General features: G+C 39.9%; 1 protein-coding gene across 1 annotated transcript in view; it reads left to right on the forward strand.

Moving 5' to 3' along the window:
- LOC122814297 overlaps nucleotides 1–12,279 on the forward strand; it is a 780,122-nt gene that overhangs the window by 4,650 nt on the left and 763,193 nt on the right. Inside the window, exons 2-3 of the mRNA XM_044086885.1 lie at nucleotides 6,741–6,919; nucleotides 8,786–8,965. Coding sequence (XP_043942820.1) covers nucleotides 6,741–6,919; nucleotides 8,786–8,965 — 359 coding nt within the window. The remainder of the gene's footprint in view (nucleotides 1–6,740; nucleotides 6,920–8,785; nucleotides 8,966–12,279) is intronic.

A 12,279-nucleotide genomic window follows, 5' to 3' on the forward strand; every position in this document is an offset into this window, starting at 1 on the left:
TAGGTGCCAGGTTGCCTGGGAATGGAAAGGAAAATCACCTGACCAACCATAATTCACTATCCCAGCATACAAAGGCATGTAGAATGACAAGACACCTAATACTGTTGGACAGCAGTTGCACCTAAGAGGAGACCGTGGCCTTGCATGGCAGCCTGATAGGTTCAAGAATGACATTAGGTACGTTTGGTGTCCTGTTTGTAGCTTCACATATTATATAGGTTTCTCTGTATGCTTGATGGGACTTGGTAGAAGATTGCAGGTAAATGAGAAAATAATGCAATTAAAACTGGTCTGGCTTTTGGGTCTTTAGCTATGAGACAAGGCCAAATATCCATATATAAAGTTAAGCATTTGACATTTCAGATAAGTGTTAAAGGAATGGACGTCTACTAAACAGGACAAATCCATGTATTTTGCATCTTTTTCTATAATGATAAGAACATTGATTGAAAAATGTTTTAGAACAAAGCTGAGACTCAATGAAATCTCATATAACAGAATCTGCTATTAGCTATAATTTAGTTGGCTGTTCTGCAAAGTATATCAAAAATAGTTCTGGAGACATTTATAAATAGTTTTCTTTTTGCTGCAATTACATGCAACAGGAACAAAAAAGAAGAAGGTAATAGATCCCTGGACATTTCCTGTAGCTATGTAAGAATAATACCTTCCAACTTAAAAATCACTCCTGCAGGCAGAAGGATATGTGATCATGGCATTCCTACGTAGGTTTGGTGTCTTATAAGGAGGAGGAGTTTAGACTGTCCTTTTTCTAATAACAGGTGGCCTCATTTCTATCGCACTGATTGGTCTGTTACCTTACAGTAAAAGAAAGAGCTTTTGAAACAATATTTTAATGTAACTTTTCTCCTATTGTGTTCTCTGCTCTGTCTTTACCTTCATTTCATATGCCTGAAAAAATCAGCAAGTAAGGCATGGGAGATATGCGTACCTTAAAAATATCTTTTTTGGCCACAGTTCTTTTTCAGGTAAAATATTTCAACTACTTTTAAAGAAATTCATGCTTTAAGAATGATCGGTTTTAAAACAGCAATTACATTTCTAATTAAAAGAGTGACTACTACATGTTTAAAATGTGCCTTTTTTCTTTTATTATTTCAGTTTGCATGGGTTGCATCAGGCCAGACTGGTAAGTTTTGATTTCTTATTATACACTGATCTGCTTGATGAAACTAGTCCAAGAAAATGTTTGTGTCAAAAGCGGAATCTGCAGATCATACTAAGGTAGATGTTATCTGTTTACTGTGTGAGGCCCAGCCCAGACCATTCAGCTAACAATATATTTTGGAAAAACTAATTTAACAGCAAATTATAATGAAAATATCTGTCTGTCTTGCCTCGTGTAATTTGTCTTTGTATGCCAGCTTGTGAATCCTTTTGAATTCAATGTCTCTTTTGGGCTTTGAAAAAATGTCACAAGCGATTATCTAAAACTGAAAAAAAAAATCAGTGACTAAAAAGGAGATGCTAGAAAGGATAAAAGTAGAAAGGATTTAAAGCCCTCATTTTTGATACTTCTTACGGCATAGTTTCCAGTACACTTTTTTCTTGCTTAACAAAGAGCATGACTAAAGAAGATGTACAGGTTACATATGTTGCAATGCATGCATTCTCTATTTAGATTTTTGTTTTGAAACTGAATCCTTTAAAACTTTGTTAGTTATACTTTTATTTATAGTCTCAAAGAGGCAGTTAGAGGGGCAATAAGGTTGTGGTCAGATAAGGTGTAGCCCTGCATTCAGTTTTATTTTGTATAATTTATGTTACTAGGTTTGTAATCTGTACTACTCCTTACCTAGATATATATCCCTTTAGTATTTTAAAGTATGTGACCTTAAATGTATAGATCCTCCCTGAATACAGTGTTGTTTTTGTGATGTCACTTTTGTTTCATGTTATGCAATGCAAGACAGCTCAGAAAAGTCATATTTACTCAATGGCTGCTTTTAACATTTTGTTCCATTTTCTACATTACTAATGCTAACAGCAGTGGCAGAGTAAATACTTAGATACGTATAAGCAATAAGTACTGAAGGGTTTCATGTATATATTTATTTAATGGCAATGGGGGTACTTTTACTGGATTTCTGGTAACTAAATCATTCATAAGATTGTGCTGCTTGGTATGACATTTCTACATAATTTACTCTGCTGCAGTAGTACCAAGAGAAAAATTCCGACCCAAATGCATTGAGAGAGGATAGAACTCTCAACCTTCTAATTTTACTCCATCATCTGTAACTCTGCAACTAACTCATGAGCTAGTGACACTGTAGACTGCTCATAGCAGAAATATGCACTTCATACAGAGATCTGGGATAAAAAGATCATTCTATGTGACAGAGAAAAGTGGTCTGGCTGTTTCAAAAAAATGCTTTGTAAAGCTGGGGATTTTTCTTTTTCTCTTTCTCTCTCTCTCGTCTATAAGTGACACAGCATTTTAGAGCCCTAAATTCATGGCAAATAAGATATGCTGAAAAAAAGAGTACTTGATCTAGAAAAAAGAACATGTCACCAATAAATTTCTCAGAAACAGGTTTTAACTGCCTGAATTCAAAGTATTGGACTCACCCAAGTTTGCCAATTGTAGTTTCAAAAGATTGAAATCCAATTGTTCTGCTATCTTTGTTTAGAAGATGGTTTGTTGTGATTGAACATTAAGTTTATTCACAAGTTTCTCTCCTAGGAAGTCTGATGGATTTTGGGAGATAAATCAGACAAAAAAAATATAGGCACCAAATCAACTATTTTAGATACAGTTTAGATTAGTAATTTTAACAAAAAGAAAGAGATTTAAGTGGATGTTAGGTGGTTAGTATTCATTAGATTGGGGTGATTTTTTTTTGCTGTGAGAACTAAGTCCAACAAAGAGCATTCCTTAGAGACTGCGGTCTTTGTAAATCATGCAGCAAACTCCTAGTGAAATTATAGTATGTTGTACTCATCTTTTACAATAGATATTACATATGAATGCAGTGAGTCGAAACTGACCCAGATGTCATTCTAAAAGTACTGTTTTTTCTGTAAATCCTCAACACCTAATGCTTTAAGGTGATCTGATTCTTAATTGACGGTTGGTTCTTTGAAGACCATTTCTTTGCTACTGAGACATTGCTGCCATATTCTGCGAATAAGAGTAGGGTTTGGGGGGGCATTGTTTTCATGTGGGGGGTGAGGAGGTTTTGTGCTCTACCCATGATGGAATTCTCGTTTCTGTTTATTGCTGCTGCCAATTTTTTTGCTGATATATTTTCTGTCATGGGCAGGCTGCATCCATTTTGTCTTTAGAAGCCCTGTTTTCATTCAGTCACCATGTATTTTTAATATCACATTCTATTCTTGTCCAAAATACACAAAGTTATGCAGTTATTGAAGCACAAACTCTGCAGTTTATGTTTAGATTTTATGTAAATGAATACTGTGTTTCTAATGGATTCTGAATAAATCATGTTTTCTCTATACTGCTAATGATGTAATTTCTATATTTGTATTGAGATTATTTACTTAATATACACAGTCATACATTTGCATAGATTTGTAATGTCATTGTGTTTTTATTTTCTGTTGGGTTTGGTGTCCCCATGCACAGCATTGCCTTCTGTTCAGTTTTGCACAGCTTACAATATCAGTTTTAGAGGAATTACAAGCTGATTTTCATGAACTCCATTAGTCACTTATGAGTCATCTCTTCAGTTAAAACTTAACTGATAATACTAGACTTATTATCTAACAATGTGAAACTGAGTATTGTAACCCATATGCTACAAGGTATATACTGAGTAGACTGGTGTGTAAATATTGTTCATTGTAAATATTATAATTTTTTTATAAGGAATGGCTGAGAAGGATAGAATTTAGCCATCCACATTCCCATTTTAATTTCCTACTCCCTGTATCCTGAGACATCCATCAGTCCTAGTGTCTTGTAAGTAAAGGGCTACCACTTTGAAAACAAAGACTTGTGTTTCTATAGATGGTTCTCTGTAACCTGTCATGACACATGAGCATAGTCAGAAGTATAATTTTATGCTCAAAAGGAAAAGCAAGGGGAGGCAAAAAAGAATGGTAGAACATGTAATCATAGAACCTTATTAGATGGGGTCTTGTAGTTTTACACATTTGGAGTGCCTGATATCACAGTCTTGTTTCTAAATGGGATTTACTGCCATAATATTTAACTCTGGATCACAGAACCCCCCCCTCCATCCCCACCTGCACACACACACACACACACACACACACACACACACACACACACACACACACACACACACACACACACACACACACACACACACACACACACACACACACACACACACACACACACACCCTAGTTAAAGAGATTATTCTGTATTGCAATGATGAATCTTTCATTGTTATTTGAAAAGAGACATACAAGGCCAAAGACATGAATGGTGAAGCACCCTGTGGCAATGTATTACAGTTTAGTGGAACAATAAGTACATTTGCTATTTAGACAGCTATTGTTCCATATATGCTCTAAAAGCCATTAAAACTCCTGAGAATTCTGGAACTTTTAGTCAAAAGTAACATAAAGCCATGGTCTCTGTAAAATGAGTTCCTCTGCAGAAAAATACAGTAATAGTATACTAATTCTAGTTCATGAGAAGAGCTGCATGAAATAGGTGCTTTATATCATTCCCTGCACCTCCCATGACATTCTGAATGTTGTCTGTAGCTGATCCCATGAAAGAACTGTTAACTTGGATATATATACTTTATATAATGCCAGTTAAAATCCCAGTAAATGCATATAGTGTTACACTGCATTTTGATACACACACACACACACACACACACACACACACACACACACACACACACACACACACACACACACACACACACACACTATGTAGACACATGAATTCTATCCAAGATATGCTAGTTTCAGTCTCCACTAGTTGCTTTACTATGATCTCAGTAAGTTGTCTTAAACAAAGCCATCTTATGTATGGCAGTTGTTTGGGAAGGCATGCAACAGCCTTTCCCATAGCTTGTTACAGCCGAATAATATTCTGCTTCCCAGTTATATGCAGGATATTTCCCAATATTCAGTACATCCTTTCATGCTGCTCTTATCCATGTTTAATGTATTTGTTTTAAATTGATTTATTAACCTATCTCACTTACTACATAGTAGTGTCTCTTTTCAAGAATGACCCAGTAGCATTTTCTGGTTAAGTGATGTACACAGTAACATAGTTAAGTGAGTTACACAGTAGGCAAATGAAGACTGAGAGAATCAAACCCAAGGCTATAGGATAATATTCTTTAGCATCTTCTAGCCTTATCCCTTTGTGCTAAGCTGCTATACAAGTTTAATGCTCAGTTCTCCAGTGCATACTTGCTTCTTTCCTATGTTTTTTGCTCTTACTACCCAGATCGCAAGGCTTAGAGCACTAAGCTTCAGGGAGGTTAGTCTGACAAAATGAAACAGTGCTACGTATGACATCATCGCAAAACTTTGAAATGAGGATGAGGAATAACTGTTCTTTCTCTTTTATTCCCTAACATGCACACAAACACACATACTCATACATCAGAAGCAATAACAAAAGGGAAAAAATGCAACTGTGGAGGTGACAGACACAATAATGAATGAAAAATAATAGGTATATAGGTGTATTCTAGGCTAAGGAACACAAGGGTCCTTATAAGCCTAGCTGTGCATCCCAAACGTGACCCATAAATTTGATTTCTATAGGTGGTGATTTACTGCCTGCCAATGTCCATCAGATATAAAGGTAGACAAGGGATGAATTTCTGATTACCCATCCATTGTTCTAAGTTGTGCTTAAAAAGGGTTACAGAGTAAATCTGCTTTATATGGATGGGGAGCCTGTTCCAGATGGGAATTCTCTGAGACACATATCTGTCTCTCCAACATGTCCTATTTATGTTGCAGGCATAATTTAGGTCTTTTAATTTAGCAGTTCTGATGCTTTGTTTGAGGATGTGCAAAAGTTTCATCAAAACAGGGTCCGGGGATGACTCATATGTCAGCAAAGACCACCTCTGTGAAGTCTGTATGATGCCAAGTAAAGAGACAGGGCTTTGAGGCAATCAGCATAGGACATTGTGTTTACTCCCCTGTATTCTTTTTGTAAGGAACCTTTGTGGACATTCCATTTGCTGCATGTGTCAGGTCAGGTACATACCAAAGGGGGCATTATACTCTATGATAGGTCAAATGAGGGCCGATTACAGCAGTACGATGACCTCTCTGGACCTAGATGCCATGCCCTTGGTTATAAGTTGAGCAACATAGAAGGGTTTTCTTACTACCTTGGACACATGCTGGTCAAAGGCTTGGTTACTATCTACATGAGTTCCCAGAATCAACATTTAAGGGTGTTTTACTGATGATGTAGTTACCCAGGGTGGTATACTTCCCAAAAGATACTTGAATGCATTTCTTAGTATTGAGCTTTAAGCCATGGCATTGGCAGCAGGTGTTTGCCTGTATTAGACCTTCCTGAAGGGTGTTCCCATCTAAGAAGATTCAATGACTGCTCCCAGCTAGCTATCATTTGGAAGCTTGGTCAGCTAGAGGCCTTTGACATTGGATTTGACATCCAAGAAGTAGATGTGAAAGAGGAGTGGGCCTAGCTGAGAGCCCTGGGGGACTCCACTGCTGACCAGCCACTTTGTGAAGGTGGACTCACTTATTCTAACCTCCTGTGTCCTATTAGAAAGCCAGCTAGGTATCCAGCCTGTTATAAAGGGGTTATACTGACTTCCATAAGTTTCATAAGTTGTACTGAGCTCGATGATAAGCAGGATGAAAACGAGGAAGCATTAGGAACCACATGGCACAACGACGAGTTACCTGAAGAAGAAAAGGGCATAAACCAAATAGAAGCATTTCAGGGTAAGAATAGAATAGAAAATTCCATTAGTAAGGAAAAATAGACAATTGTATTTTCAAGTTCGCAATATTTTCCATTTTGTGTAATAGTTATCCGTGCTTGTTTCCCATATCTACAGTAGTCGCATTAGATTTTACTAAAACATTCTCCTGTTTCTGATTTATTAAACTATGAGCTTGGATCCTCAAATGGAGAGTCAAAGCCTCAGTGTGTGCTTGCACAATATAAATAAGGAAAGTTGCATAGTCAGCTTAACATTTCCGCCACTGGTTGACTTCCATCCTAACTTTCAGAGCTGAGTTAATTTCGTCATTGTTGGGCTAACATCACCTTACCATAAACAGCTTCACATACCTGGTACATTAGTGACATTCACTTACACCGTCTTTGGTTCTTTCTTGCCCCCCCAGCTCAGTACTGCCATGTCTATAGCAGAAGCTATAGTCAGATTGCCCTGGAAATGCAGTAAATGACATTAAGAATTCAAGCCCACCTTTGAGAATCTGAAAAGATTTTAGGAGGGAAGGGGAAAAGGGGTATATGGTTACCCACTCTGACACCTCATGGATCCATGCAGTAGTGGTGATGGAGGGGGGTAAAGAGGATTGCAGTAGTGGCCAGACATGAATGACTGTAATAATAAGTTGACATCATAGTTGTACTGTGTTCTTCGTGGGTCACTGTTGCAGTCATAACTTACAGCGACAATACTCAATGCTTGTCCAAAAAGATAGGGTGGTTCAGTCCTTGGGTGATGGCTGGAACGTATGTTTCAGGATAGTAGAGGCATATCCAGCTTTTGGCCTTGATATTACATTCAGTTTGCAAAGTTTTGAAAAGGTTTAAATCAAGACCCAGGTGGCTAGTTCTTAAATGTCCTGGCCACTAACATCTTTTAGGAATGATACCTTACTTTTCCTGTAGGGTCCCACCATGTGTGTTACAGAAAAATGTATTATTTTTTATTTACTTTATTTTATTTTTGTTCACTGGGACAGAAAACTGATCAGAAATGACCAATTGCAGGGTCATCTTGGGTAGTGTGCTGCAACAAGAACAAATGTAGTAAATGCAGAAACACATAAAAGTATGAGAATGTAGAGAGATAATAACATCATTGTGGAGAGTTGATGTCACATTAGTGTAGCAAGTATTGTTGGTAATGTAGGATGCTAGCTACTTTCAAATAGTTTGTTTTGTTACTGGCAATCCTTGTTTATTTTCTGCAAAGCTGACAAGGAGATCTAATTCTCTAAATAGCCTAGTCCTAAGTCGTACCTCAGCTGCCTATGCGCGTATGTCAGGTACAGAATCTTGTCTCCCTTATTCTGAGGATTAGGAAAGAAAACTGAGAATGAATAGCCTGGTTTAAAGCTACTTCCTTGTCACAAAGGAGAAGTAAATATGCACGATCATCCTGTCTATAGGCGTTGCAATAACGGTCCTGTGAACATGGTCAGTAGCTGAGACACTCTCTGTGAAAGCTATGACGAAAACTATTTTTCAGATAAGAAGTTTTATAAATGCTGAGGCAGCTGGTTCAAATCATGCCAAGATCAGATTTTCCACCACAAAATTTAGCTTCCAAGCTGGGGACACTCTCCTCTGAGGAGGCCTCGCATGGTGGGCGCCCCTCAAGAATTGCTTCACTTGGGGTCTGGATGCCAGTGGGTATCAAGCAAGGAGGCTGAAATAACTGAAAAGCACCCTTTACAGATGTATAAGCTTAACCAGAACAGAAGAGCTCAAAAAGATACTGGACAACCATTGGTGCTTCTGAGTGTTTGGTGCTTGTTCCTCCACTGGCACCAGAAGTAGAATCTTTTCTCATTTAGACAGGCATGATTTGTATGTACTTGATCTTCTAGCTTTCCTCATGATCTTTGCATGTCCTCAGAGAATGGTGGTCAAAGGATACCAGAGTCAGAACTTCCAAGCTGTTAGTGTGAGTGTGAAGAGTTTTGGTGTACTAGGAAGCCCCTCTACTGTCTCAGGGGTTTCATATGTGGAGGCCACAGTAATGGCTTCTCCCTTGACATCTGAAGCAGGTAGGAGAACTAGTGCTGTCTGGGTCAGAATTGGATAATTAGAACATCCTCCAAATTTTGAACTTCCTTTGGGTATATTAGAGAAAGTATAAAGAAACAGAGCCACCCAATCATGGGGAGAAAGCATCTACTGCAAACGCTTATTCATCGACCCTAGTTCAGTGAACGCTGAAAATGCCGAACACTCGGAACAGCGATTTTTTTCCCAGGGAAAAAAATCGCTGTTGCACAAAAAAAAACAAAAAACTTAAAATAGTATTTAATGTGGGGGGCTTTGACCCCCACTCCCCCTGATGTAGGGGGCTGTGCCCCCCACACACCCCTACTTAAATATACCAACTCCGAGATCGCACCACAGTGGAGGAAATGGCAAACTCCCAAAACCGGCCCAGCAATTTTTTTCCCTGAGAAAAAATTTGCTGTACCGGGTGTTCGGCATTTTCAGTGTTTGCTGAAATAGGGACAATGAATCAGCGTTTGCTTTTTTAAGCGTTCGCTGATTCACAGGTTCATAGGTTCATAGGTTGGTACTGGGCTATCTGCCCAAAGGCATATATTAGCCCAGCCACGTTGTGCGGTATTCACCGCCCCTTTATTAGTTCCCTAGACCCTTGTACTAGCAGCTAGTACCCTTGGCCCCTATCTAGTAGTGCTGTTGGTGTGATCCCCGGTATGAACTTTCTGTTACCCATCCACTCATCAAGGTTCCTCTTGAAGAGTGATAGTGAGGGGCTCTGTCTTATGTAGATTGGGACCCTGTTCCATAGTAAGGGAAGTCTCTGTGAAGGGAATCTACCCCTCCAGCATGTTCTATTCATTGTTCTGTTGAGGTTTATATCCCTAGAGCATGTAGCTCGAGTAGATTTGGTTTTGCTAAGATGGAGCATATTCAACAATTCTGGGTTGGACATGGCTCTGTACGTTAGACAGAGATCGCCTCTGAGAAAGCGGTATGCAACAGAGAACAGTCTTAGCTTTTTCAATTGTGCTGCATAGGGCAACTGTTTGAGGCCAGTAATCCTCTTGGTTAGGTAGCTCTGTGGTCTCTCCAGCTGCTGGAGATGTCTAGCCAGGTACATTCCGATTGGTGCATTGTACTCAATAATGGGTCTGATGAGGGAAGAGTAGAGGGGCACCATTACATCCTTAGATCTTGATGCAAACCCTTTCCTGATCAGATGGGTCACATAGAAGGATTTTCTAACCACTTTGGCAACATGGTTATCAAAGGAAAGCTGACTATCTACTTGGGTCCCTAGATCCATTATTTCTTCTTCAGATTTCAGGAGATTACCTCCTATGTTGTAGTTTGCGGGTACTCTGCTTTTTCCAAAGGGGATAACTACGCATTTTTTTGCATTTAGCTTGAGACCATGGCTTTGACACCATGCATCAGTCTCATTTAGGCCCTTCTGGAGGATCTCCATGTCGGCCGGAGACTCTATTATAGCACCCAGTTTGCAGTCGTCCGCAAACTTAGTCAGCCACAGCCCTTCCGTGCTTGCCTGTACTTCTGAGAAGTATATGCCAAACAGGAGGGGCCCCAGGACAGAGCCCTGAGGCACACCACTCGTTACTGGTCTGGATTCGGACATAGATCCTGCTACCCTTACTTTATGGGATCTGTCTGAGAGCCAGTTTATGCCCAGGCTGGTGAGCTTATCAATAATACCTGAATGGGGAATGGTGTCAAATGCTTTAGCAAGGTCAAGGTAAGCCATGTGTACCTCCTTTCCCTTATCTATAGCCTGAGTAACTGTCTCAAAGAAATCCACCAAGATCAGGAGGCATGATCTTCCCTTGACGAAGCCGAACTGTGTGGGTTCCAGTGACTGGAGGTTCCCAATCTCACCATTTATGAGTTCCATAATGATTTGCTCCATAGCCTTACAGATCAGACTGGTCAGGCTTATTGGTCGGTAGTTCCCAGGGTCAGTTGTGGCCCCACCCTTGTATAGCAGGACCACCATTGCCATGCGCCATTCTATGGGCACATATCCTGTGGAGAGGCTGAGACTGAACAGGGTATTAAGATGCGGGGTTAATTCCTTTTGGAGCTCGTGTATGACACAGCCTGGGACACCATCTGGTCCCATGGAGGCATGTTTTTAGCTTTAGATAGAGCCTTGTTAACCAATGTATCAGTAATAATTGGACTTACACAATCCCCTGGAATAGTAATAGGCCCTGTAGGTGGTGGTGGTGGGGGGGGGATTTGCACTGAACCTGTCAGCCAAGATGTTGGCAATGTCAGAAGGGTCAATGTATTTTGTTCCATTTTGTACTAGCTCAGAACAGACCTGAGAGTTGCCATTTAGGTTTTTGACATAGCCATAGAAGGCCTTATGGTTATCCTTGGCATCCTTGGCAACTTTCTTTTCAAAATTAGCTTTAGTTGACTTGATGAGGGCCCTCAATTTCTTACTGATGCTGATCCGGGATGATTTTTCTACTTGAGATTTGGCCTTTTTTTTTGTATAAGTCTCCTCCTTTTATTGTATAGTTTGCTTATGGCCGGGGTCCACCAGACTGGTTTCTTCTTGTTTAAGGAAGGAGTCTTGGTTTTATTTGGGATAGCACGGTCCATGCAATCCTGAAGATGTATATAAAGTGCCTTGGTGTAGGATTCTGCATCCTGGATATCATTATCCTTCTGCAAGGGAAGAGTGAAGCTTTCCATTTCGGATGCAAGTAGTTTGAAGTTTGCTTTGGAAAGGTTTTTGACTATGTTTCTTTGACTGGGGGAGCTGGAGGGGTGAGGATGTCCAGGGTTATCAGTTTGTGGTCGGATCTGACCAGAGAGGGAGTGATAATGGGTGTGGTACAATGGGCGCCCATATTTGTGATGATTAAATCCAATATGTTGTCCCCTCTAGTGGGGGAACATACTAGTTGTTCAAGGGCATTTGAATTTATAAATTCTATGAATTGCTGAGCATAGAAGTTGGAACACTGGTAGTTCGCCCAGTCTATACCAGGGTAGTTGAAATCACCCAAGATTATGGTGCTGGGTAGGACCTTTATATTTTCCAATGTCTCAAGGAATGCAGAGTGAGCATCTTGGGACATGGTGGGTGATCTATAACCGGCTATGACTTGAAATGTGGTTTTGCCTGCTGATTGTTGCGCATGGATGATCTCTGGGGCATCATGCTGTGCTACTAACCTGGAGATATGGGTATCCTTGATGAATATGGATACACCTCCGCCCTTTGTACTGCGATCCGGTAACTGAGGCCGGAAGGTATGATATGAATTGTAACCTGGCAGTGCTGGGGTGCTCTCTTGAGCCTTGAACCAGGTTTCCGTCACTG

Source organism: Protopterus annectens, chromosome 10.part0, assembly GCF_019279795.1.
Source record: "Protopterus annectens isolate FY-2018-M chromosome 10.part0, PAN1.0, whole genome shotgun sequence".
NCBI classification, from domain to species: domain Eukaryota; kingdom Metazoa; phylum Chordata; order Ceratodontiformes; family Protopteridae; genus Protopterus; species Protopterus annectens.